Source organism: Podarcis melisellensis, assembly GCF_964234715.1.
Source record: "Podarcis melisellensis genome assembly, chromosome: 16".
NCBI lineage: Eukaryota > Metazoa > Chordata > Lepidosauria > Squamata > Lacertidae > Podarcis > Podarcis melisellensis.
In genome coordinates, this window is record NC_138533.1 from 28,383,363 (window position 1) to 28,410,767 (window position 27,405).

The 27,405-nt window shown below is 44.1% G+C and overlaps 2 protein-coding genes and 1 long non-coding RNA gene across 4 annotated transcripts in view; 1 reads left to right on the top strand and 2 right to left on the bottom strand.

Annotated features, from left to right (window-relative positions):
• PI4KA (phosphatidylinositol 4-kinase alpha) overlaps positions 1–27,405 on the top strand; it is a 104,054-nt gene that overhangs the window by 37,002 nt on the left and 39,647 nt on the right. For both annotated transcript variants that reach the window (XM_081893170.1, XM_081893169.1), the window contains exons 20-27: positions 16,595–16,703; positions 18,050–18,186; positions 19,998–20,131; positions 21,774–21,856; positions 23,006–23,076; positions 24,365–24,489; positions 24,642–24,723; positions 25,788–25,871. In XM_081893170.1, coding sequence (XP_081749296.1) covers positions 16,595–16,703; positions 18,050–18,186; positions 19,998–20,131; positions 21,774–21,856; positions 23,006–23,076; positions 24,365–24,489; positions 24,642–24,723; positions 25,788–25,871 — 825 coding nt within the window. The remainder of the gene's footprint in view (positions 1–16,594; positions 16,704–18,049; positions 18,187–19,997; positions 20,132–21,773; positions 21,857–23,005; positions 23,077–24,364; positions 24,490–24,641; positions 24,724–25,787; positions 25,872–27,405) is intronic.
• On the bottom strand, positions 1,396–27,396 carry LOC309359658. Its single transcript, XR_014163903.1, has 2 exons — positions 27,132–27,396; positions 1,396–1,472 (listed from the first exon to the last, which is right to left on the bottom strand). It is a non-coding gene; the product is annotated as an uncharacterized lncRNA (long non-coding RNA).
• SERPIND1 (serpin family D member 1) lies at positions 2,400–14,394 on the bottom strand. Its single transcript, XM_081893385.1, has 5 exons — positions 14,345–14,394; positions 9,585–10,468; positions 7,258–7,531; positions 6,087–6,231; positions 2,400–4,094 (listed from the first exon to the last, which is right to left on the bottom strand). Exons 2-5 carry the CDS (start codon positions 10,450–10,452, stop codon positions 3,903–3,905), a joined length of 1,479 nt encoding a protein of 492 aa, XP_081749511.1. The 5' UTR covers positions 10,453–10,468; positions 14,345–14,394; the 3' UTR covers positions 2,400–3,902.

Genomic DNA, 27,405 nt, shown 5'->3' on the forward strand with positions numbered 1-27,405 from the left:
TTCTGTGTGCTGCGACAAATGCAAGCCTTTTTTTATACAAAGGAAGAGGCATGCAGTTGTGTAAAAATAAAAGCCATGCGTAGCTCTGTATTTGTTCCTGTATGAGAGAGAATTTTTTATTCAGGCTGGTTTATAGACAGCGAGAATTCTGAAAAGCAGTAATTTCTCTGTCTACAAGCCAAGACCAATTCCTCCTCAGGAAAAAAAAATGTTTACACTAAAGACTTCAAAATATATACTTCAAGGCCATTATGGTGTTTGATCTGAGACCCCCTAATCTGCATTTTTTCAACCATTAAGCTCTCTGTAAATACTGTTATGAGCCCTAACAGAAGTTAATGGTTACATTGAGGGCCTGTAAACCAAATATTTAGTTTTCTTGCACAATTTGTGGTGATCAAGAGTTCCCAGCTCCTATTGCAAGTGCTTTTCTGCTTAGCCTTTTTTAAAAGGTTGCTAGCTAGGAATTGATCTGTTTCCGGAAAGAGGGCGAGGAGTGCTCTTCAAAATGGCCACTTAAGGCACAACATCGTATATACCTGGCATGGGGAACCTGTGGCCCTCCAGATGTTGCGGAACCACAACTCATTTCCTCCTTGGCCGTAACATCTGGAGGACCACAGTTTCCCCGTTCTTGATACAGTGGTACCTCGGGTTGCAGATGCTTCAGGTTACAGACTCCGCTAACCCAGAAATAGTGCTTCAGGTTAAGAACTTTGCTTCAGTATGAGAATAGAAATCTTGCTCCGGCAGCGCGGCGGCAGCGGGAGGCCCCATTAGCTAAAGTGGTGCTTCAGGTTAAGAACAGTTTCAGGTTAAGAACGGACCTCCAGAACGAATTAAATACTTAACCCGAGGTACCACTGTACATGCTAAAACCCAGCTCAGGCACTGGGGGATGATTGTTGTAGGGCCAGTGAGAAATAAGACAGGATGGTATCCGTATTCTTGGGAGGAATGCTAGATTTTCAGAAGTGGGGGTGGGGTGGGGACGACGACCCAAAGCAGCTCAGTGATGACAGAGTGGCAGCCAAATCCAGTGTGTCTGGAGCAGTGGGTGAACTATAGGAGATTGGAATAGAGTGCCCTAAAAGATGGTATGGCTTGTGGCCTGGAACACAGAATTCAAGCGCTCTGTGCTCTACCATTTTGCTGCAGGTCTTCTTGCTTTTCCATCAGGGAGATGATTTATGCAAAAGGGGATGGGGAAGCATGTAGTCTTCTTCTGACGAACGTATGAACTCATCTCTTGATGCAGGAATGTGTTTGGGAGCTGATTAGCACATGCAACAAAATAGAAACTGATTTACACAGATCTTTGTGTGCAGCTGGTACACATTCTCCCCCACCTTCCAATATAGAAATTACTTCGATACAGAAGTTTCATGTATTAAATGCTTTTTAAAAATTGTATTTATTAAATATTTTCTCGGATTACAGTGACATCTTTTTTTAAATGAGTACAGTCGTACCTCGGAAGTCGAACGGAAGTCCATTCGACTTCCAAAACCAAGGTGCGGCTTCCGATTGGCTGCAGGAAACTCCTGCAGCCAATCAGAAGCCATGGAAGCCACGTTGGACATTTGGGTTCCAAAGAATGTTCGCAAACCGGAACACTCACTTCTGGGTTTGTGGCGTTCGGGAGCCAAAACATGAGTCACAAGGTGTTTGACATCCGAGGTGTGACTGTACTTGCTTATAGGGCTTTCAGCCCTGTTTCCAGGATGGGTTTCCTCCCCCCATCCTCTTTCTTGCTGGTAACCAGTGGCGTAGCGTGGGGGGTGCAGGGGGGGCCGGCCGCACTGGGTGCAACATCTGGGGGTTAGGGTTAGGGGGCGCAAATCCACGGGTTAGGGGGCGCAAATTACTTGCCTTGCCCCGGGTGCTGACAACCCATGCTACGCCACTGCTGGTAACTCCTCAAATTGCTGCCCCAAACTGAGCCCTTTAGTATGTGGTTTTAGTGGCTGCAGCTGGAGAATAGGATCAGTGAAAATTGGGGTTTCCCCTTGAGCCTGGGGCTCTTTTGGACGCAAATCAGAGTTTGTAGCCATCCAGAACTTCTGTATAAATCCTGCCTTTTGGATAAGAATCATTTTAGGTGGTACTTTGGCTTGCTGCAATAGTGTTGAAAATTTTCATGTACCATCTTTGCTTTGAATAAAGACAGGCGTATCGAAAAGCAGGCAAGGAAAGAAAATAATAACTTGCGCGCGCACACACACACACACAGAGCATCTAAGCCTAATTGGTTTCAGTGGGACAGATTAAAGCACATGTTTAACTTGAAATGTGTGAGGCAATGTGCTTATATTTAAATGGCTGGTGCTTGAATTTTCTTCTACAAAAGTCGCCTTATACTGGTGGCAAAGAAAATAAAACTTCATGCAGCATCCAAATTCAGGATTTCAGCACAACCTTTTATTAAATATGAAATAACTTTCTAATTATGTTGATACTCTCGGAGATAATGAAAACTTTTTTATATCAAGCCTTCTCATAACTCCAGGGTACGCTTCTTTAAGAAATAATATAGGAACAATCTCTGCATGTGTACATGATTGCTTGTACTTTAGTTAGGACCTCTCTGGGTTGCATAAATGTCAGTGCAACAACTATGCTGTTCAAAGTGCAGATTTGTTCTTGCTTCAGACAGGTAGCGTATAGTTACAGAGTGAAAGTAAGTGTTTGTGTTCTTGCAAAATGATACTGTTTGCCCTATATGGATTCCTCAAATAATGCAGCTGAGTTCATGCTCTTTCTGTTCAGCCCTAAGCTGACTTTAATAGGAGAGGAGTATCAGTAGCAGAACACCTGCATGGCTTGCAGAAGGCCCCATGTTAAATCCCTGCCACAGCCACTTCAAAAGCATTTTGAGCAGCAGTTCCTTCTCTGTTTGAGAACTCAGGGGAAGCGTGGGAAACCTTGGGCCCTCCAAAAGCTGCTGAACTACAACTCCCATCAGCCTCCATAAGTGTGGTCAATTGCCAGGGTTTATGGGAGTTGTAGTTCAGCAAAGATATGGACAGACAGAGGTTCCCCTTGGCTGTCTTAGGGAAGACAATACTAGTTAAGAGTAGGTAATTCTAGGCTAGATGAACCAACTGGGTTTAAGGCAGCCTGCTGTGTTCATCTGGATGCGACTATTTTACGTTTTTTTCTTCCATTATCGCTACATTTGATTTTGTAATATTTTGTTCAGGGTTACCACCTCTCAGTCTTGGATCCCAACATCCATAAGTGTAAGACTTTTTCTTCTCTTTACGTTGTTAGACCTTCCCGATGGTATGTGGACAGCGTTCACTCTCTGCATTTTCATCAGTCAAGCTGATGAGGAATCGTGTTCCCCCCTAGGTCTTTGCACATTCTCTCTCCTCACCCACAAATAATTCATGTAGCATCCTTAAGTTTCATCAAGTTTTAAATGAAACCCAGTTCAATATTCCTGATGAGTATTTTGTATTGCTCTTGTCAAACATTAATGGTTCTATTATAATTAAAGTTTAAAATCTCTTTGGCCGACTGGGAAGAACATAGACAGCATCCATTTTTAGTAACTGAAAAGCTGCTGCTGTTAATAATCTGACTTTTTGAAGCTCAGTGGAGCCAATTTTTATTCACCCTTCAGGCGGCATGAAAATGTTCTCCAAGAGAATGCCTCTGACCTCCAGGTAGCTTTGGATGAAACAGAACAGGGTGTTTTTAGTACTTTGCAGCAATATTTCCTCTTACAAATTGTAATTAAACAATATATTGCTGTGGTTTTGATTTGGTAGCCTTACATTTTTCACGCAATAGCACTTACGACTAACACAGACACTTAATTGGCATAGAAAAATGGTTCTATTTAAGACGCATTAAGGTTGCCTAGATGTACCTATCTCGAAAGCTCGTCTCTTCTTTTACAACTTGTTTGGGTTGACGACTCGGCCCATGAAAAGCAGGCAGTTGGTGCGGTGCTCATAGATGAGAAAGATAAAAGGGCGATCAATGATGAAGCGAATTTGAGCTGAAAGGGGCATGAAGGCTACTGTGGTCACCGACGCCGCCTCGGTGCCTTCTTCATTCACTGTAATTGTCCCCTGGTGATTGAACTGTAAAAAAAGAAGGGGGAAATTATGGAGCGCAAGCATGCAGTAGAAGACCAAACACCATGTCTTGGATACCTTTACTGTACAAAGGCCTGGCCAAGCCACAAACCATCTCTATAACCTTTAGCTCAGTCATTGCTGTGGCTTCCATTTCTTCTGCTTTGGTGATGTTTTTGAGTTGTCCCCTTTCTCAGCCAACACTTGCAGGGTTCTAAAAAACTTAGCAGGAGGTAAGCTTTGCCTGCTGCAAAACAATGGGTCATAATCCAAGCACTATTGGGCACCATCATGGCTAGAAACTGATGTATTGGAATGATTGCAGATGGTTGGGGAGCCAGGGCTCCTGAGATGGTCGTCCACAGTCAGATAACCAAGAGCCCAGCAAGTTGCCTTAAACATGGTATGATTTGAACTTATGCCTTTAATAGAACGGAGAGTTTCTGATACTGCAGATTTTGGACTCCTATCAGCCCTGGCCATCCTGGCCAATGGTCAGGCATGCTGGGAGTGATAGTTGAACAGCACCTGGAGGGCTACAGCTTTGTTGATCAGATTTCTTGCCTGTTATCCAATATTCTCTGCTGACAGGTCTTTCCAGAATCCATCACCTGTTTGCTAGGCTCACCTGCTTCCTAAAGGTCAAGGCATGAGTTGCCATTCAAGTACTTTCCTGCCTTCTGCCTCAGCTTATTGGTACCACATTTCTGATGAAGGGGTGCTCTGGAATCTTGTTGGGTGGGTAAAAGTGGATTTCCTTTGTGTTCGGGAGACTCTGGGCTGCTGGGTGCCAAAGATGTGAATATGAGGGGAAGCACCCAGCCAAAATCTGAGTCTCTCTTCTGCCGGGTACTTAAGGGGCAGCTATTCATGTATCTGCCCACTGACATATAAAGTCAGGGTTGTCTGGGTGTCTCATTTACTGTATGTTTTGGAAGGTTTGTTTGTTTGTTGGCTATGCACTTGGATAATGCCTTCATTTAGACTCAGGAAACACCTGCACCAAAATCGGTCATTAATACTTTATCTACTCTGTGTTGTATCCAGCTGACCTTTGCTCTGAATAGACCCACTCAGATGAATGGGCCCAAGTTAGCCATGCCCATTCATTTCAGTAGGTCTATCCTGAGCATGACCAATGCTGTATACAACCAGAAATATTTTGGAAAGCTGTTTGCTCGCTTTACATTTGAATGCCTCTTAAGATGCCCTAACCACATTTTGCATGATGGTTTCTGAAATGAAGGAGCAGGTTTTCATCCATGTTTGGGTGTGTAGCTGAATGAATCAAGATGGCAGACTGAACCTTTTAGAACTGCACTTTTTCTGGTTTTTTAAGAATTAATAATAATAATAATAATAATAATAATAATAATAATAATAATAATTTTTATTTATATCCCGCCCTCCCCAGCTGAAGCCGGGCTCAGAGCGGCTAACAGCAGTAAAATGATACAACATTCTAAAATCATTTCATTATAAATTCAGTTCAAAGGCAACCATTGGGCTAGAGTGCCAAAGGAGGGAGTCAGGCTGCGCCCTGACCAAAGGCCTGGTGGAACTGCTCTGTCTTGCGGGCCCTGCGGAAAGATGTCAAGTCCGACAGGGCCCTAGTCTCTTTTGACAGAGGGTTCCACCAGATTGGAGCCACAGCCAAAAAAGCCCTGGCTCTAGTTGAGGCCAGCCTAACCTCTCTGTGGCCCAGGACCTCCTAGATGTTTTTGTTTGAAGACCGTAAGGTCCTCCGTGGGACATACCAGGAGAGGTGGTCCCGTAGGCAACACTTGGTCCAAGTTTGCATAAAAGGGAAGATGCAAGTGAGAGGAGCCAAACAATTTCTCTTTACCTGCGTAAATAACTTTTCCTCTAGGCTCACTCTGAAGCAATAGAGTGAAGAGAGAGGTGCTGACGGGGAGGATGGTTTTGCGCCAATGTGCTTTATTTTGTTATGCAATGCCATCCTTGAGAGGATGATCAGGTTATGCCAAAACTAGTTACCTTCTCAATGTTGATTCTCTCTTCCGATATCCCAGAATAGTTGCCATTTTGGGAGAACAGCTCATTTACTCCCAGTTTTTTCAGATACTCAATCAAGTCATAGCTCTTCTCCAGCTTAAATTTAGGTAGCATTATTTCTCTCGTTCTAGGGAGAACAAAACAACGTCACAGGCTTCAATTGACTCAAGCCAAGGGTTTAGAACAGTTCTTAATCCATGTTACGCAGTGTTGGAGCCTCTTGTCATACAGAGTTTAAATTATACTGTAGCACGCCTGCCTTGTACAGTGTGACTAATTCTTTGGTATACATCAGTCTCCTCATTTAGTAACATTCCCTTTGGAGCTGTAGCATTGAGTCTATTGGCTAGATGGATAAGGACAGAAGGGTGTTTTTGAACTCCTGGGCAGGACCAAGGAATTGGAAGCTATTCCTAATTTCCTGCTCTTTCCCCCCCACCCCATTTGAGATCATATTCCACTTGAGTTTAGTTGTGCTACATCAGACTTCCTCAACCTCAGCCCTCCAGATGTTTTGAGACTACAGTTCCCATCATCCCTGACCACTGGTCCTGCTAGCTAGGGATCATGGGAGTTGTAAGCCAAAAATATCTGGAGGGTTGATGAAGCCTGTGCTAAATTATTCAGCTAAGCTAGACTCAGAGTAGACCCACTTGTTGTATCCAGTGTTCAACTTACTCAGAGTAGACCCACTGAAATTAAAATACCTAGTTAGCCATGTCCATTATTTTCGATGGGCCTACTCTGCATAAGTTGAACATTGGATACAACCCAGTTACAGCAGTTTGGCTACGACTGCGTTGGACGGTTTGATGCAGTGATGTGCATCAAATAACACATAGGTTATTCATGGGAGCCAGTGTGGTGTAGTGGTTAAGAGCGATAGACTCGTAATCTGGGGAACCGGGTTTGCGTCTCTGCTCCTCCACAAGCAGCAGCTGGATGACCTTGGGCCAGTCACACTTCTCTGAAGTCTCTCAGCCCCACTCACCTCACAGAGTGTTTGTTGGGGGGGGGGAGGGAAAGGAAAATGTTAACCGCTTTGAGACTCCTTCAGTTGGTGATAAAGCGGGATATCAAATCCAAACTCTTCTTCGTATCATGCAGTGAAAGGTCATTAGGAAAGAAACAAAACCCCGAGTAAAGGAATTACCTGTTAGTCATGCTCTCCTGCCACTTCTCTACCAGCTGAGGAGTCAGTTGCTTCTCTAGTGTCCTCATGCTTGACGGCTTATACGGCAGTACAATCAACATGCTGATGTTGCCCACGTATGGCAACTGGAGCACCCCGCAATCTAGCTCGTGATCTACAGTGGCCAGGAAATTGGCCTTCGTCTGCATCATGGAAACTTTCACAGTCTCTTTCTCGTTCAAGCGGAATGTGTGTTTGCGTGTCATTTCCACGGGAAACTTATTTTCCCAGGTTCCTGTCAACACAGAAGAAAACTCAATACATAAAATGTAGCTTGGGAAGGAAAAGAGTTACGATTTGGCATAGTTTCAGGTATTTCTGAATATAAAAATATAAGCCGAAAGCAGTATTTCATACAGCTTTGGCACTTCCAAGGAAGGCCGCTATGCATTTTGAGAGGTGGCACACTTTTTCTAATTAACATGTTTAATGAAGACTTCAACACATGGAGGACAGTTCAAGCAGGGATTATTATGTCCCGCCCGCAAGCTCAGAGACAGTACAAGTTTCTGGAGAGCGACAACTGGTAAGCCATAGTTTGTTTTACTGTGATGTGTGAACAAGGCCTAAATGCCCAACCTGTCCAGTGTTCTGATCTCCACTGCGACCAGATGCCTCTAGGAATCCCACAAGCAAGACCTGAAGGTCTCGTTCACACATCACAGTGAGCCCAAACTATGGCTAACTAGGAATGCACTGCTTCATCCCTGGTCCTTCAGCACAGCATGGCGTGATAGGCTTGGCTTAGAACGTTGTCCAAGCCCTGAATTGTACCTAATGTCTCTCTACTCCTTAACCATGGCCTGTAGCTAAGGATTGATCTTAACCACGATTCAGGTTTAGATGACACACTGAGTCAAACTGACCCTTGACAAAGAAAAGGGGTGTGGACTCCTTACTGGGAGCTGGCATGCTTGCCTGTTTGGCTCACAAGATCTGGTCTAGCAGGGCTTTTAAGATATAGTTCTGACAAATTGATATGTTTATTAGCTCCTCCTTTTTTAAAAGAACAGCCAGCTCCTTTTCGTTAAGACTTGGTATCAAATGTATTGGGACGTGGGTGGCGTTGTGAGTTAAACCACAGAGCCTAGGACTTGCCGATCAGAAGGTCGGCGGTTCAAATCCCCATGACGGGGTGAGCTCCCGTTGCTTGGTCCCTGCTCCTGCCAACTAGCAGTTCGAAAGCACCTCAAAGTGCAAGTAGATAAATAGGTACCACTCTGGTGTTTCCGTGCGCTGCTCTGGTTCGCCAGAAGCGGCTTAGTCCTGCTGGCCACATGACCCGGAAGCTGTACGCCGGCTCCCTTGGCCAATAAAGCAAGATGAGTGCCGCAACCCCAGAGTTGGCCACGACTGGACCTAATGGGCAGGGGTCCCTTTACCTTTTATCAAATGTATTCTGGAGGATACCACTCATAGTTGCTCATGATTGATGAATGCAGCTGAATGAGTAAACTGCACACACTGCTGGCTATATCAAAGGTGGAGTCATAAACAGCTAATTTCCAGAGAGGGTAACTGTGTTAGTTTGCTGCAGAAAAAGCAGCTAAGTATATTTTGGCACCTTGAAGAAGAAGAAAGCTATTATGGCGTAAGCTTTCCTGGACTAGACTAGTCTGTTTCATAAGATATATGAAGTGTAATCCTCAATATATATGCATGTGGGGACGATGGGGTGTGTGTTAAAAGTTGGAATTAAATGGCAATGAAATACAAAAAGTAAAGTATGTGGCAGTTCATTTAGCGCTTGGAATATGTACCAGTATCAGAGCAGTGAAACAGCAGCTGTATTTGGTCTTTTTAACCTTATGTAACCTTTGGTTGTTTATGTCCTTAATATGTTTTAAGAGATGTTTTCTGTGAAGCTGGCTGAAATGCTGCGTTTAATATCGATAGTTGCCTGTTTTTAAAAACAAGAGGATTGCAGTTGGTAAAACCAAGGCTGATCACTTGTCTAGTCACTCTTTTTTATGTATCGTATTTTTCGCTCTAAAAAGTAAGGGTAAATGTGTGTGCGTCTTATGCAGCAAATGCAGGCTGCGCAGCTATCCTAGAAGCCAGGACAGCGAGAGGGATCTCTGCGCAGCGCTCCCTCTTGCTGTTCTAGCTTCTGGGATTCAGATTTTTTTTTTTCTTGTTTTCCTCCTCCAAAAACTAGGTGCGTCTTATGGTATGGTGCATCTTATAGAGCGAAAAATACGGTAGTTGCTAGGATTGTGATTGGTAATCTCTTAGTTTATGCATTTGTACGTGGGTGAAATCGCCATTGCTTCGTTTTGTTTCTTTACCTTTAAAGTACAAGCAGTTGAGGAGCATCATGATGGTGGTTGGGGGTACGTTCACCAGAGCTTCCTTTATCAATCCTTTGGTGAGCTTCAGAATACGTTGGTTGGCTTTCGAGATGAAAGTTGGATCTGAGAAGTCGGCCAGTTGAGCCTCAGCAAAATAGTGCCTCTTCATGTTGTTTTTGAATTCACTGAGGACAGGGAATTGTTTCTGGATATAAAGGTCATTGACTGACCTGAGCGTGTAGCCAAAATTCCTTCTGAAGAGCCGGTGAGTGAGTTTCTGGAAAAGGTTGTGAATGGTCGTAATGTCATATTTGGAGCTGGCATTGACAAACTCGGTGAAGCCAAGGGAATCCAACACTTCCTCCTGCGTCTGACCTTTCAGTCCCATTGAAATCATAGCCATGGCTGTGGAAATTCCAACTGGAGCCAAAAGGATGTTCTCTGAGGAGTTGGCTTTGTCTTTCAGACTCCGGTAAAGGTTGAAGGCAAAGTTTGCATTGAGGATATTGAGGCGCTGGATTCTGGTTTTCCCTTGGAAAAGTTTAAGAATATTCCCTTGTTTGAACTCAGAGGTGATATCTGGATCAATTATGTCAACGTCGTCGTAATCTTCTCTGAACAAAGTTTCAAAGTCAAGATAGTCTTCCTCTTCCTCACCTTCAGTGCTCAAGTCATTGGTCACCGTATTCTCCTGGTGAAACTCGGGCGAGAGATTGGCCACGCTAAGACTCCCATTGTTGTGGAGCCCACGAGGACTGAGAGACTGAACATTGAGTTGTTCAAAATGCTCTTGCAAACCTTTGATTCCACACAATGCAAGTGTTACTGTGAGGGAGAAGAAAGCGGAACGCAGCAGCAGCTTCATCTTCACAACCAAGACACTGGAAGGTTCAAAACATCACAGTTAGACACTCTGGAACCAGAAAGCTTTTAGGAAGCTTGCTTGGGAATCGGTTTCCCTTTGCGGAGGCTGTGATTGGATTGCACAATGGGAGGAACCTAGGAACCTAGAAAGGTGGCTTATGCCAGACCAGACTGTTTGTCCATTGAGCCCAGTCTTAGGGATGAGGGAAGAAAATTCTATTCAGTTTGTATTTAAAGGCAAACCCAGCAAATCCTTGCTTTTCAAACCAAAAAACAGATATCCTTCAAAATTCGTACTCCTTTATACTTACTTTATCAAACCTTTATTAGGCATTATGGAAATAAAACCTTAAAAGAGAAAATAACATATAAAAGCCTTGAAATATATATAAAAAAGGCAGCAGTTTGCTAAGTACATATATATATATACATATAGAGTCAGTGGTATTCCTTGTTAACCTGCTCCTTGGAGGACTGCTGCCAAAAACTCGGCTACCCCCGCCGTTACCCTTTGGTCAACGTCGGATAGGTAGAATCCCACACATTCACCTTGCTGCGGTTCCAGACCACCCAAAAGAGGGGACAGCACGCGTTGACGGAGCGTACTGTACAGTGGGCAATGAAGGAGAATATGCTCTACAGTGTCCGGGACATTCATAGAGCATCTGCAGAGTCTCTTGTTTCTAGGAATGTTTTGATATCTTCCCCTGACAAATGCTGAGGGAAAAACATTCAAGCGGGCCAGCATAAAAGCCCTACGTTGGGCTGGGATTATTAGTTTAGTGACGTAATTGGCTCTGCTATCTAAGATATTTAATTCATAGAATATGGGGGAGCAAATTTTGTTTACAGCTGCCGTAATATTTTGTCTCTCGACATCCTTTAGTCTAGTTAGGATATTATGGGAAATATGTTGCTCATTAGAATTGTACAGGGACTCCAGCTCGACGCCTAAAGATTCAATCTTTTTTTCGAGGTGCTGATACCATCTTGATTTATAGGAGTCTTGTACTCCTTTATATTTTACACTGCAATTCTCCAGCCAAGTAATGAGTTTTCAATTGCATATACTAGGGTAAAGTGTGGAAATTGTATACAAAGATGAATTCTGTGAGAGGAAATTGCTTGCAAAAAAAATATATGTGTGAGCCAAAACTGCACACACAAACGCGTTTATTAGGAGACAATTGTGCTAAAATGCTGGTGAAATTTCATTAGGAAAACAAACTCACGAATTGGTGTGAAAATGTGAAGGACTGAATTTAATATCGTAAAAATGAGGAACTTGGGGGACAGAAGTTGACATGTTTATCCATCCCTAAGCCCAGTTTTGTGGGTCCTCCTCCGACCTGCAATAGTTTTTTGGTATTTCTTATCATGCGATTGATGGGATATGCTGGGGTTAGGAGCCTAGATTTTGATGGGGGCGGGTAGGAGGATTCTGCCAGTTGGAGCCAACCCTCCTAGCTCAGTGAGAGCTCAGGGAACAATGGGTGCTAGTCGGGCTGAATTGTATATATTGAACTAATGAGCCAATGACTTGACTGCAGGCATCCAGTTCATTTGAAATAGAGCTAGGATATCAACATGAAGCCCTTCAGCACCTTGTAATCACAGGCCTATTTTACTGAAATGGGGTGAAGCACAGATGCATCTGCATATTAGCTTTCATTAAAAAAAAAAAAAACAGACCAGAAATTCAGCATTCACACCTTCAAGGCTCAGTAAGGGCTAATTACTTTGCATCTGCCGAATGAGCAAAAACAAATAATGGATGCTTTTTTGTAAATTGGAAATGGAGTTGCTTTCCCAGAATATAACACTGTGCGCACAGTTAAGCAAACAGCTGATTCAACGCCCAGGAAAACATGAACAGGCACCAATCTCATCGGACGGGAGGAAGACCTGAGCCGGTGGGGGCAGGTGGGGACAATGAAGGGGAATGTCAAACACCTAGTGAGGCCGTGGATTAAAAGTCACTAGTGCAAGCTTAAAAAAAATCAGCTTAACCCCCCCCCCTGCAGAAATCTCTTAGCTTTTCCAAAAGGTATTTCCTTTATAACAAAAGGTGAGGCTTCCAAGACACAGGCTCTAATCAGTAGAAAGGTTGCAAAGATCCTTCTATCAGAAGTGATCCATATCTATTGCTTTGGGCCAAAGTTCCCATAAAGGACTGGCAGGTGGTCCATTTCATTTAGTATCTTAGGAGACTGCACAGTACCCATAATCCCTTGTGTGCATCTGACTTGAGGCAGGAACGTACATTGGCCGTTCACAACACACAGAAAAACCAGCTGCAAGAAGGGCACACCTTCCCAAGCAACTATGCATCGAGAACTGGAGTTCTGTAACAGAACCTACAGAGTGCAGTTGTAAAGTTTTGCATTTAATGCAGGCATAGCTATTTCATCCTAGCAGCCTTGTACCTGAGATTGCTTGGGAATGCTAAGAAACCCAAACATCAGGGCAGTTTTGAAAGGTTAAGTCTGCTATCTGGATTCAAAATGTTCTAGCCAAACATAGATGAAAAGTTGCCCCTTGGATCTCAGGAGCTGTCATGCAAAACTCTGTTATGATATCTTAAATTCAGAGTGAGCGAACAACTTTCTGTAATACATATATGCTTCTAGCCAGTGGTAGTCACACTCAGGGTAGACCTATTGAAATAAATGGATGTGGCTAACTTGTGTCCATTGATTTCAGTGGGTCTACTTTGAGGCAAGGTTATCTGGATACAACACGAAGTAGATAAAGTATTCAATGAAAGTGTTCACTGTGTTTAAATAACGGGATTTATAATAAGTAAATGTAATGAAGTTAAAATTAATTCTGCCTTGGATGCATATGCTGTATTTGCTTGAATGTAATGAGCACCTTTTTTGGCCAAATCACGTTACGAAAATTAGGGTGCACATTGGATTTGATGACGCGTTTACATCCGACAGCAAATACCTTTTCGGTTTCAAGGCTTTGAAAATTAAGGTGCGCATTAGATTCGATGGAACACTACATTCAAGTAAATACAGTATATGGAAAGGTAAGATATAGATAGATAGATAGATAGATAGATAGATAGATAGATATAGATATAGATAGATGTATTAATAAATAGATGAGAAATTGGTGTTGGCTCTTAGAAGGAAGGGCAAGAAGTGTAGATAATCCAGAGAAATTTGTATATGCATGCAAAACTCTCTCTTCCTACACACATATATTTGTGTGTACACACATATATACACAGAGAGAAACAAACAGTAGTGTTGGGAATTGTAATTGAATGTTACAATCTGCTAGCTGTTTCTTGGGCTGCAAATACCTCTCACTACATTACATTTTTTTTGGGGGGGTGGCATTTCAGGGGGTGTAGGATGTTGTCACTGGGAGGGGAGCTGGTAAGCCTTTGCATTGGTGCAGAACCAGTCGTTATTTTCTCTGGATCAACACCTCTGCATTTGTTGAGGATTTTCCCTCCCCGCTTTAACAATGAATCCAAAGCAAACCAACCTCTAACAACCAGCTATTACATGAATGAATTTCAGAATACTTTGAAGACCCAGAAGAACAAATATTCTGATGTCCTCTCACTGCAGACCCATTCAACCCCTGTACTAGAGAAGGGCAACAGCTTTATAGCACAAACCTATGCATGTTTACTCAGAAGTAAGTCCCGTTGTGTCCACTGGAGCTTATTTCTCAGTAAGGGTGTTTAGATGTAAGTCTTTGAATGCTTGCTTGAGCCTCTGTTGCAGTAGCGTTGGCATTAATAAAGTTGCAGGTGTTTTCTGGTCTTTTCAAGCTATGCCTCTTTTGGGGGTTCATGCATTGTTCTGCCCCGCTCTTTTAGTCCAGAAATAACTTTTAATTAATCTCCAAAAGAGAGAAATACTTCTTACCTCCTCTGTCGCCAAACAGTACGATCTGAAGAGCAACTCAAATAAAGAGGATGAAAATGTTTGACTGTGAACTTTGGTGTATGGGTATGGGCTAAAGTAAATAGGCTGTAAATCAATCACTTCTAAGTTTATCTTGTCAGCTAAAATCCCTCTAGTTCATTTGCCGCCTCTGCTGATTGATCTTCTGCTCTTTCGAATGCTCACATTTTATTTTAGTTTTATACACAAGGGCAAACCCCCCCCCCCCCAGACCTTTGCCTTACCATACATTGTGACACATTGTGGGGTCTTTGACAGCTCTTAATGATCTAGCAGGCTAAACCATTGTAATCCATGCTTTCTGCTGGAGTCACAGGCCATTTCATTTTCTTTGGCTGTAATGAGTCATTTTCAGTGGTTCCATTAGGAGGCCCACCAGAGATGATTCTTAAGACCAGGAACCAGCATAATGTTCAGCATAGCTTTGGAATGGCATTTCCACATTCACGTCGCCCCAGAATGCACGTTGACCCCATGGCAATGGATCATTTTACATTGATCTCCTTCATGGCAAGTTGAATAAATGAAAATTAGAGGTGACATGCAGTCACCATTTCTTTTCTTACGCAGGGGAAAAGTTGAATCGGGGGAGTGCAGTTTTGAGGGGGGGAAACTGCTGGAGGGATTATGATCAACAGTCTCTCTCTCCCCCCTTCACTTCCCCTGCTCAAATTTTCAGCCACACAAGGCTTCTTTTTAGTTTTAAAAACACATAGAACAATTGTGGGATACAGCCTAAAACCGGTCACTTTGTTGTGATAAAAATGGTTAAGAGAATGTAAGCTTGTTATCCAAGTGTCCCTTGCTTTTCTAAATTTTCTAGGCGTTTTGATTGATGCCTAACATAGTTGAGCTGTCTTTGATTGCACCTTCTAACTTATGAGCTACATTTTTAATTCCATAATCATCCTTAACATTTCAGAATTGATAGTGTTCAAACAAGGAGAATGCAAGCCTTGGAGTCTGAGTGATGTCATGTTGAAATAGTTAACTGTTGCCTGCTTTCTCTGTAGCATCTAAGTGGACGCTCGGGTTGCGAACATGATCCGTGCGGGAGGCATGTTCGCAACCTGCAGCGTTCGCAAGCCACAGCGCCGTGTCTGTGCACACGCGAGTTGCGATTCGGCACTTCTGCGCATGCACAAAGCATGGTTTAGTGCTTCTGCGCATGTGCAAGCGCCGAAACCCAGAAGTAACCTGTTCCGGTACTTCTGGGTTCGGTGCGGTGCACAACCTGAAATCGTGCAACCCAAAGTGTCTGTAATCCGAGGTATGACTGTATAGGTAATCTGTTTTGGGAACATGCCTTATATTGAGTCAGACCATTGGTGCATCAACTCAGTATTGTATACCTTGATTGGCTGGGCATCTCTAGGATTTCAGGCAGGGCTGTCTCCCAGCCCTAACTTGAGATGCCAGGCAGAAATTGAACATTATCATCATATATCATATCATATCATATCATATCAGTACTTTTTGACTGGGTTGCCCCAGCCACTCTGGGTGGAATGGACCCTCTGCAGGCAAAGCAGATGCTCTACAGCTAAGCTATAGCCCTTCCACAATAACATTGGGCATGTCTTGCAATGTATGTCCTTACGGCCCTTGAGAGTCTTTGCAATAATTAATGTACTTTAAAATTGGAAACCTCTAGTTTTGTTCTCTCGACAATTCTGCTGGGCAAGGGTGGTCCACCAGATGATGTTGAACTCCATCTCAGCTCAACAGGACCCCCCCCCCCGATCAGGGATATTGGGAGTTGTATCCCCCACTACATCTGACGGCTCAGTGGCTCCCCATCTTTTCTGTAGAGTAACTGCTTCTTGTTGTTAATATTGTTAACATGAGTCATGGCCAGTGGCGTAGCGTGGGTTGTCAGCACCCGGGGCAAGGCAAGTAATTTGCGCCCCCTAATCCGGTAGGGGCAGAGAGCTGTGAGTGCGAGCGCCCCCCCAGATGTTGCGCCCGGTGCGGCCGGCCCCCCTGCACCCCCCACGCTACGCCACTGGTTATGGCAGAGCTAGGACTCTTAATCCAGTGGACCACCATAGTTGATGGACTAATGTTGATTAGTATGATCTGCATTTTATTAGGTTGATGTTTAGGTGAGAAATCCAATATCAGAAGTACCAGAATATCTGCATGCATATCATTGCATTTATGTTATCAGATAGGTGGTTAACGTATTTTCCCTTCCATTTACTCTGCTAGCTCACAAGACGCTTGCCACCCATCAAGGAAGCTAAGCCCAGGTTACAGAAGCTCTTCCGCGACTTCTGGCTGTATTCGGTGCTTATGGGATTTGCTGTGGAAGGCTCAGGTACTCCAGAGATTCCTTTTTATTTGGACAACCGCTTCTCAATGGAGAGGCAGGAAAATATGCCAAATAGCTGCCTGTTGCCACATTTAAAAGTTTTCATTTACCAACGACTTCACTGCTGAAGAATTATGCTAATTTGTTGTAGCAGCAGCAGCAGCAGCAAGAAATATCATGGCTGTACTGTCCTGTTGTGGTTGTGACAAGAAATCCACAAATGGGGATAGACTGAGCAGTCTAAATTCTATACTGTTTCAGTTTCACTGGCACTCAGTTTTAAGTCCATTGGGTTCTGTCCTGCTAAGTTCTACCCATCACACCTGAACAGGCAAACTGTGTTTTTTTTGTGTGTTTTTTTGCCTGCCCTCTAAAACCAGAGTCATAATCCAGCTGTCACTCATAGTTTGGAGGTCAAATGGTGTGGTTTGTGACAAAAAGGAGGAAATCTGATTGGATGAGGGGAGGAGGGAGCATATGAGCCCAAGGCTCAGTCAATTAACACCAAATTGCGACTGCATGCAAACCAAGCTTTAATCTTTTTGAAAGGGTTTCTTATATCCAAATTTAAAAAGCCTAGTGTGACTCAAACTAATTTTTGTTACTTTTACCTTTGATAAAAGTTCTTGGCACAATGACAGCATCCTGGTTGGACATAGTTCTGGTCTTAATGCCCAGAGATGATGATGATGATAATGATAATAATTTATTTGTACCACGCCCATCTGGGCGGCTCCCAACAGAATATTATTATTAATAATAATAATAATAAAAGTGATAAAATATCAAACATTAAAAACTTTGCTAAACAGGGCTGCCTTCAGATGTCTTCTAAAAGTCGGATAGTTGTTTATTTCCTTGACACCTGATGGGAGGGCGTACCACAGGGCGGGCGCCACTAACGAGAAGGCCAGGCATAGGCAAACTTGGCCCTCCAGATGTTTTGAGACTACAATACCCATCATCCCTGACCAGTGGTCCTGTTAGCTAGGGATGATGGGAGTCGTAGTCCCAAAACGTCTGGAGGGCTGAGTTTGCCTATGCCTGGAGAAGGCTCTCTGCTGGTTACCTGTAACCTCGCAGTGAGGGAAGAACCAGGAGGCTTTCGGCACTGGACTTCTGTGTCTGGGCTGAATGATGGGGGTGGAGATGCTCTTTCAGGTACCCAGGGCCGAGGCTGTTTAGGGGTTTAAAGATCTGTACCAACACTTTGAATTGTGCTCGGAAATGTACTGGGAGCCAATGTAGGTCTTTTGGACCGGTGTTATATGATCTCGGCGGCCACTCCCAGTCACCCGTCTCGCTGCCACATTCTGGACCAGGTATAATGTTCTTTTGTCTCCAAATTTTAGGTCTTTGGCCAGAAGAGTGGTATGAGGGTGTTTGTGAGATAGCAACCAAGTCACCGCTACTGACGTTTCCTAGCAAAGAGCCTCTCCGCTCTGTTCTTCAGTACAACTCAGCTATGAAAAACGACACAGTCACTTCCGTAAGTCCTGCCCCCTTCTTTTCAGACCCTCATTAATGCACAGAGTGAATGGGTTGCTGAAATCATAAAAATACCCTCTTGTGTTATGCAGCTCCCACCTTAAAGAGAACAAAGGTGTTTTTTTAAGGAGCAGCTTCACTGAAATCCCCAAGCAGAACTAAACATTATACAGGCTAGCAATGCAATGAGGCGTGTGGATCTTTTGCAAGGAAGAATTGGCAGGAGGAGGAAGGGGCGCTGAACCTTTCTCTCCCAGGACTCCCACCAATGCTTCCACTCTTAAAAACACCCAAAGGGAAGGGCATGTGGGAGAGAATCAGTAGGCAGCCAGAGAGGTCAAGCGCTGCCTGCTGTTTCTCCCCACAAAGGCACTACTGCCTAGACTTGGTCTTGTCAGGAGCTCGTCCTACACTCAAGTAGGACCCTGGCAGAGACACATGCCCGACTGGCATGTTCTCTTCCTCCTGGTTGTTCATTCGGGAGCTTCAAAAGCTTTCTTCTGCCCGAACATCACAGTTACCGATGCCAACAGACACCGGCACACTTAGGGATCCGCAGAGTCTTCGCAGTTTGCGTAACAGAACTCAGCATTTTGCCTAATCTACGTTTATTTACATACAAACACACACGGAGCACTGCAACATGGCTCCCTCTCTCTCTAGCATCAGACAGCAAAGAGAAAAAGAACAAAGGAATAGTCCCACTTCACGGAACACAGTGACACAAACATCCTATCTCCGTCACTTCCCACTCTGTGGAGTCAAAACATACACCGTCATGTGATAGACAAAAATCCCATGACAGCAATCACGGAGCAGGAATTCTAACAGGTATTACAAGGCAGTTATGGGTTTTGGGCACCCCCAGATTGTCAGTACTTTGACCGGAGGGATTTAATCAAACCCTGGAAATGTAGTTTGCACAGTTAAAGTGGAATAAGGCACCTCTTCCCCTGGCGCAACAAATCCACTTTAAAAAACAAACAAACAAACAGATTTTGCAGCTTAAAAATGTGACAGGGAAATGCACTGAGGAGTGTGGAGTAAATGTCTGATTGCAAACAAAACGGAATGGATGCTCAGCAAAGACATTGTATAACCTCCACCAAAGCAAACCAGGGCGAATGTCTGATAAAGAGGAGGTCTGGAGGGATCCTATGTTAACCTCATAACATGTAGTTCTGCCCCAGGGGTATCAGTTGAGAGTGAGGGAGAGAGAGAGAGAAAGAAAGAAAGAAAGAAAGAAAGAAAGAAAGAAAGAAAGAAAGAGAGACAGCCCTTGTTTTTCCTCCTTTTGATTCTTACCTGTCAAGACTTTTGAAGTTGTGGCAGACAGCAACTTGGTTTTGTTTCTCCCTGCCCTTTCAGAAGTTATTTGCATCGATCCAGTTTCCTGATTCCCTCCCCGTATCATAAGCTGTAGTACTCCTCTGCTTGTTTGCAAGTGGAGCAGTTAGCTGGCGACTGCTTATGCTCTTACGATGGAAGAAAAATAAAAGCCGACACCTCGTGAGAATCTTTCTTTTTTTTGGCAGACTTCATCCTGACTTGTGATGAATCGCATTGAGCTGCATCAGCATTCTTGCATCTTGATACTTGTAAGCCAAACACATAGTGTTTGTCTTCTCTCAGGATGTGCTGTGAAACACTTTGAGCACCTTTCTGTATCCTGCCAAAGGATTTTTTAATGCTTCTGTTGTTTTAATTCCCTTTGTATAAAGTACAAAAGTCATGACTGTTCAGAGGAGTTCTACAAGTTAAGTAACTCATGTTTGGAGTAGCTGATGGTTGTTTTTCTTGTTTTGCTCTTAGGCTGAACTGAATGAGTTACGGAGCACCATCATCAATCTTTTGGATCCTCCGCCAGACGTATCTGCCCTGATCAATAAGCTGGACTTTGCCATGTCTACCTACCTGCTCTCTGTGTACCGTCTAGAATGCATGAGGTAGCTTTTAAAGCCCTGCTCGTGATTTTGTAGTGACCTGTTTGCTTGTCATATTAAACCACACCGTGGTTTAGCACGAGCACACAGGCTCTGGGAGATGAGATCCCAGTCATCTTGCTTCTGCCCTGGACTGAGTTAAGCCATGGCTTGGCTTCCTTGCCATCTGAACCTGGGCTTGTAGTTTAGTTCTCTTGGTCAAACCAGGGATTGCAAACCATAGGGCAGACCTTGGTTTACAGCTCATGGTTTGTCTGGGAAAGCTAAGCCATAAGGATGAGTTTGGACAACATGTTAAGACAACCTGTGGCTTAGGCCAGCGTGGCACTTCAGCAAAATGACTTGGGAGGAATGAAGTGGTTGCCCTCCTCCTCTTAGGGAACCTGGAAGCTTGCAGTTTTGTGCCACATCTTGGTTTGTGCCACACCTGGCTCCCGGTGGAGTACAGGATCAGGTTCAAGGTGCTGGTTTCAACCTTTAAAGCCCTATACGGCCTGGGACCCTCGTACCTACGGGACAGCCTCTCTTGGTATGTCCCACAGAGAAACTTACGGTCTTCAAATAAAAACATCTTGAAGGTCCCAGGCCACAGAGAGGTTAGGCTGGCCTCAACTAGAGCCAGGGCTTTTTCAGCTGTGGCTCCGATCTGGTGGAACGCTTTGTCACAAGAGACTAGGGCCCTGCGGGACCTGACATCTTTCCGCAGGGCCTGCAAGACAGAGCTGTTCCAACAGGCCTTTGGTCAGGGCGCAGCCTGACCCCCTCCTCTGGCAACCTGCACAGAATTTTGCTTGATGGTTGCCATTAATTTGATTTTAATTAATTTTATAATGAATGTTTTTAGAATGTTGAACTATTTTGATTGTTGTTAGCCGCCCTGAGCCCAGCTTTGGCTGGGGAGGGCGGGATATAAATAAAATTTATTATTATTATTATTATTATTATTATTATTATTATTATTATTATTTGGTTTTGCATTAGGTCCGAACCAATTTCTGGCATTTTGTGCACTTTGACTTTGTGCTTTCCTCCCACTAATTCTTTAATCCTTTTTCAAACTGGGCAACTTAATGCAAATGGTTCAGCTGCGTCCCTTGTTTTTCCATTAAACAATTACAGCTGTGTGCAGGGAGGTTTAGCCTTCCTAATCCAGCCTCATGAACTCCCCCTCCAGCTATGAGCCTAAGTAAAAAAAGTTTCCAGTAATGGTAAGCAAAACAGGACCTTTTTTTTTTGACCCTGCCGTGTAGCTGTAATGGGGGTTGGTGGTTTTGCAGAGGTTGTGGCTTGGTAGGGAGGGGATAAGCCTCCCTGTGTACTACTTTCTCTGTTAACAGTTCTCTTTCCCCCCCTCAAAATCCCTGTGGCTATAATTAATTAAAGAATAACATTAAGCTGCGCAATAAGCATGACATGAGCTATTGTCACATCTTATGCCAGTAGATGACATGATGAGTACAAAATGGAAGGCAACTCCTGCAAGAGTTTTAGCTTTTAGCAGTTACATTTTAAAACAAAGTTCCTTTCAGTTAGAATTCCACACCATGTAAGGAAAAGACAGCTGTTTTCCCTGAATGGGCACTATAAAAAGCCTCCTTCACCTGTATTTCTATGTCAAACGCATTTCTCATAATCTCTCTCCTAGGGTATTGCGTTCAACAGACCCAGATCGCTTCCAAGTGATGTTTTGTTATTTTGAGGATAAAGCTATTCAAAAAGACAAATCAGGTGAGACTGTATATAGATTGTGTTTTACCTAAGGTAGTCAGATTTGTGTTGGGCTGTAACAGAATTAAATGAACTTTTACCAGCTTTCATTTCAAATAAAGGTAAAGGGACCCCTGACCATTAAGTCCAATTGTGGTCGACTCTTGGGTTGCGGCGCTCATCTCGCTTTATTGGCCGAGGGAGCCAGCATACAACTTCTGGGTCATTTGGCCAGCATGACTAAGCCGCTTCTGGCGAACCAGAGCAGTGCACGGAAACACCATTTACCTTCCCGCCAGAGCGGTACCTATTTATCACTTGCACTTTGAGGTGCTTTCGAACTGCTAGGTTGGCAGGAGCAGGGACCAAGCAACGGGAGCTCACCCAGTCGCAGGGATTCAAACTGCTGACCTTCTGATTGGCAAGTCCTAGGCTCTGTGGTTTAACCCACAGTGCCAGCTGCGTCCCTCATTTCATATAATGTAGCATAATTATTGGGTTACCTTTTTGGTGGCTTCCTTCCCACAAGGAGGTAGGTGGATAATTTTTGTCAGGACTCTGGTAGGGAAAGGGAGGTTTAAGCCCATCCCCACACGCACAAAAATTGTGCAATTTCCCTTATGGTGGCTAGTTAAATAAATAAAAAATAACATGCACATCTTGTGTGTTTGTTTATGATACTCGTTTGCATCCTGCCTCTTCAGGATACAAATCTATCCAAAGCAACTTCAAATATTTCAAACTGCACCAGTAAAATCATAATGAACAACATCATGACAAAGCATCAAGATCCTTCCCCCTGGGCAGTGTGCAGTAGACAGGCTTGTGGGGAGAAGAGATTCTCCAGCTGTAACAGAAACAGGCCCCCAGTGTTGTCTTCACCTGCCTGCTTGTCTCCTGGAATCTTTAGCATCAGGCAGTTGGTGGGAAATGGTTTTCATGCAATTAAAGTCACCTTTAATGGAGACTTGGAGGATTTAAAGGACTGATGGAGATTAGGCAATACGTTCATTAAGTCCAGGGGAAATGATTTTTAGGATGGAGGCGTGAGTGATGCAAAACCTCCCCCTTTAGCTCTACCGAGAAGGAAATCTGTCCCAGAGTTTCAGGAGAAAATGGGTAAAAAATAAGCATAGCCAACATTTCATTTCTTTTGCTTCCTCCTTTCAGGTATGATGCAGTGTGTCATAGCTGTAGCAGATAAGGTGTTTGAAGCCTTCCTCTGCATGATGGCTGACAAAGTAAGTTAACCAAGGCAACGACAAAACACCTTCTTAGGTCAACCCAAATCTAGAGTGCTTTTGCAAATGTAGTGCAGAACAGGGATGGGGAACCTGTGAATCTTCAATGTAGCTGGAGTACAGTTATTGTCATCCTTTACCGTGGCCTCTGCCAACTGAGGCTGATGGGAGATGGAATCTGACAACATCTGGACAGACACCAGTTCCCTATCCTTGACTTGGGGCTGTATCCAATTTCTCTGTCCACTACGAAAGGACCCTTGTGCTAATGGATGGGTGAGTTTCAGCTGTGCACAACTGAGGAACCCCAACGCAACAGTGGTGCTGGCAGAAACTCCTTGTGCAACAGATCTCACAGTCTATCATGAAACAAAGCTACTATGCTAATGTGATCCCTTGCACAACGTTTCACTGGCACAAAACGTTTCACCGGCATAACAAGTCAACCTCAAATTGACTTTAATAAGCGCTACATTGGATACAGCCCTGAAGCACTTCCACATTAAATCCTTAGGCTAGCTTGGCTCCTCTGCTGTTGCTCTGACACATTGAAAAACTGTTGCATAGAAACGGCAGGTGGAACTTCCTTTCGCCCTTGCTTGAAACCCGTCCTAAAAACCTTCAGAGTGGGTTTCTCCCTGCATTTAGAGCAATGTGGATCCAGGAATAGAGGAGAACAATCTGAGGGTCAGTTCAGATTCAACACAGAACTGTGGCTTGGGTGGAACAACAAACCATAGTTTGCTGCTAGCCTGGAAGTTAGGCAGAGAATTATAGCGTGGAGAGGAAGAAAGAGGAGGGAGCATATGAGCATGAGGATCATTCACATGACACTAACCCATGAAATCGTTAGCTAATAACATGGCCTTGTATTTCCTTAACTTTACGTGGAACTGAAAAACAGTGTGGTTCTGTTGGAGAGAGATCTATCGATCACATGAATTCAGGGCTCATTCTTCTTACATTGCAAAGCAATAGCAAATGCTCTAGGTGACGGCAGAACCTTTCTGAGGAGCAAACTTGGCAATGGTTTTTATTGAGTACTGATCAAAATAGGACATTAGGGTTGAGCAAGCTGGCTGCTATCTTGTTGTTACTCTCTACCTAACTCATTAATGGTGCTAGATAAGATATAAATCCTAATGCAGAGTCAAGTCCTGTTTTCCTATAATGGTCTTAGACATTTTTATCCAGATATTAGTGTACATAGTATTGCAAACTTAAGCAGTGATTTAGCAACTGTTTTAAAGGAACAACAAAAAGCCTCATGTTCCTCTTACACATTTAGGCTAAAACGAAAGAAAACGAAGAAGAGCTGGAAAGACACGCTCAGTTTTTGCTGGTGAATTTCAATCATATTCATAAGAGGATCAGACGGGTTGCCGATAAGTACTTATCTGGACTTGTAGACAAGTGAGTGTATTTTTAAATATGCTGTCCTTATTTTGATGTTCGTGCAACAGCAACTCTCCCTTGGTTTTGTAATTTCCTCCCTTCATTACCACCCTCCGTCGTGTAACGACGAGACTGATGAAGACTTTTGTACGTGTCTTTTTTGTTCCAAGGTTCCCTCACTTACTTTGGAGTGGAACAGTGCTGAAGACCATGTTAGATATCCTCCAGACCCTCTCCCTGTCACTGAGTGCAGTAAGTATTTACATATTAACCATATTATTATTATTCAATTGTGAAACTCCTTTGTAGAGTTCTTGCATTGCATAGGTTGCCCTGCCCACATTTGCTTCTGCAGAGCAGAAGCGATTGCGTCCCTTGGGCTGAAACATGGTTCCTTATCCTTGAAATAACTGGCCTGCCCCTCTTCGTTTCCTCCAGGATATTCTGTTTCACTTCTCCCTTGGTTTTCTGTTCCTTCCTGCAAAAGATGCTCATCATTGTCCTGTAACTGAGGATGCTCAGCCTTTGTTGGGTTGTTGAGAACGCCTGGGGCTTTTTTCCTGAAAACTTTTTGAATTTCTGCAGACGTTGGGTTCTCCCATGCATGCTGATACTTCCCTCTGGAGTAAATCTGGCACAAATCCAGAGTGGAGTCCCTAAGATGTTTGGGTGGCGGCTTGTACACTTCCTTCCAGCAACTCCTGCAGCCAAGCTGGTGCCAAATGTATTGCTCTGCTTTCCTTTGGGCCACATCAGGGAGGCAGAGAGTGGGGTCTTGTTGTCTGGGCAGCCCAAGACCTCCAGACACACTGCCCAGGCTTGCGCCTCGGGGAAGTCACTTCAATGCTGCCAACACAGCAAAAACAACATGGGAGGCAGTAGTTACAAATTACCCTCTCTGCAGCCACAGCAGGCACTGTGATTCTGCAGCAGTTTGACTCTTCCCCTGGAGGTGCACTCCAGTGAGCCAGTGTGGTGTAGTGGTTAAGAGCGGTAGTCTCGTAATCTGGGGAACTGGGTTTGATTCCCCGCTCCTCCACATGCAGCTGCTGGGTGACCTTGGGCCAGTCACACTTCTCTGAAGTCTCTCAGCCCCACTCACCTCACAGAGTGTTTGTTGTGGGGGAGGAAGGGAAAGGAGAATGTGAGCCGCTTTGAGACTCCTTAAAGGGAGTGAAAGGCGGGATATCAAATCCAAACTCCTCCTCCTCCTCCATCATTGTCTTTTCAGACAGACGGATGTCAACACACAGCATTTCTAAGACAGTTAAAAACGTGATCTGATTCTTGTTAAAGGGGTGTTTTTTCCTTTCCAGGACATTCACAAGGACCAACCCTACTATGACATTCCAGACGCCCCGTATAGAATTACTGTTCCCGATACATACGAAGCTAGAGAGGTAAGACACGCCAGGATGCAGAAAGATGAATACTGTGACCTTTTCTAGATTTGCATCTTCTTGCTCCTGTATGTGGTTAATGCTTGAAGGCGACTAATTACTCATGTCTGGCCTCATATATTTTTTGGAACATTTCTGTTTCCTTGCACTGCAGCAGTACCGAACTGCAAAGGCCTTTCCGTGAAAGACAAGAGTAGCATTTTGCCTGCCTTTGCCAGGCTGGAGTAGATGGGCTTACCTAGTTGCATATGGGCGGAGGAGCAAGAGCCCATCTTCCTCCCCGCTTGCCCAGTGTGCCCACCCCATTTCCTTTGTCCTAGTTGTCCACATGTGGGGACTGGTACATAGGAAGCTCCCTTATACTGAATCAGGCTGATTTGGTCCTTCTAGCTTAATGTTGTCTTCACTGCCTGTGGCAATCACACAGGGTCCCCGGATGTTTGACGGTCTATTGATCCCTGTGCCACCACTGTGATTGCCTCTTCGCTGCCACCAACCCGTTTCCCTCGGGTACACACGGAGTCCAGACAGTTGTTAACATCAAAAAATAATCAAGTTTATTTTTATAAGCAACTTCAACTTCCTAACAACTTCAAACTGATTATCCCAACTATCTATCTGACTCCACCTAACCTCTCACTCTCTCACCACACAACTCGACCAACCCACAGACATATCCTCCCCCTTCCTTCACCAACTCCCAACTCTCAACTGACTCCCACACCCTCCAACTCTAACTCTAACTCCTCCTATCAGTTTCTCTCTGGCCAATCACATCACACTCATTTAACCCTTTCCTTATGACCCACCTAGGAGGCAAACGCCACACTGTCTGACAGTGGCTCTCTGGGGAAGCTGGGGGATGAACCTTGGACCTTCTGCATGCCAAGCAGATGTTCTTCCACCAAGCTAATATTGGTGAAAGGCAAATAAGAAATCTAAATAAGGAAGAAAAGAAACCAAATTCTGCTCAGGCTTGTTTGAAATTAACGGACCTAAGTTAGCCGTGTCTATTAATTTTAGAGGTTCTACTCTCTGAGTTGGACCAGCCACCCAAAGAATACTAAGTACATTTATCAAATATTAATAATGTGGGGGGGACTGATCAATGTTCTAGGTAAAGCACAGGAATCAAATGCACAATTTCAAACCATGCCAGAGCCTGCTTAGCTTTTCAAATGTGCTAGCAGTTTTACTGCCGCATGTTGGATATTTTGCATGTGCGCCCGACCCAGCTTAATATTTGCTTTATAGTCGTACCTTGGAAGTCGAATGGAATCCATTCCGGAAGTCCATTCGACTTCCAAAACGTTCGGAAACCAAAGCGCGGCTTCTGATTGGCTGCTGGAAGCTCCTGCAACCAATCGGAAGCCATGTTGGATGTTGGGCTTCCAAAAATAGTTTGCAAACCTGAACATTCACTTCCGGATTTGCGGCGTTTGGGAGCCAAAATGTTTGAGAACTAAGCTGTTCGAAAACCAAGGTACGACTGTATTTTGCTTTTATTATTCAGCACAACAATTCATTTTACCAG

Excerpts from the sequence above, each read along its gene's own strand:
- SERPIND1 (XM_081893385.1), bottom strand. The coding sequence starts at position 10,452 with ATGAAGCTGCTGCTGCGTTCCGCTTTCTTCTCCCTCACAGTAACACTT. Across the intron at positions 7,532-9,584 it reads CAACTGCTTGTACTTTAAAG|GAACCTGGGAAAATAAGTTT; the intron begins GTAAAGAAACAA and ends CTGTGTTGACAG. Across the intron at positions 6,232-7,257 it reads CAGGAGAGCATGACTAACAG|AACGAGAGAAATAATGCTAC; the intron begins GTAATTCCTTTA and ends TGTTCTCCCTAG.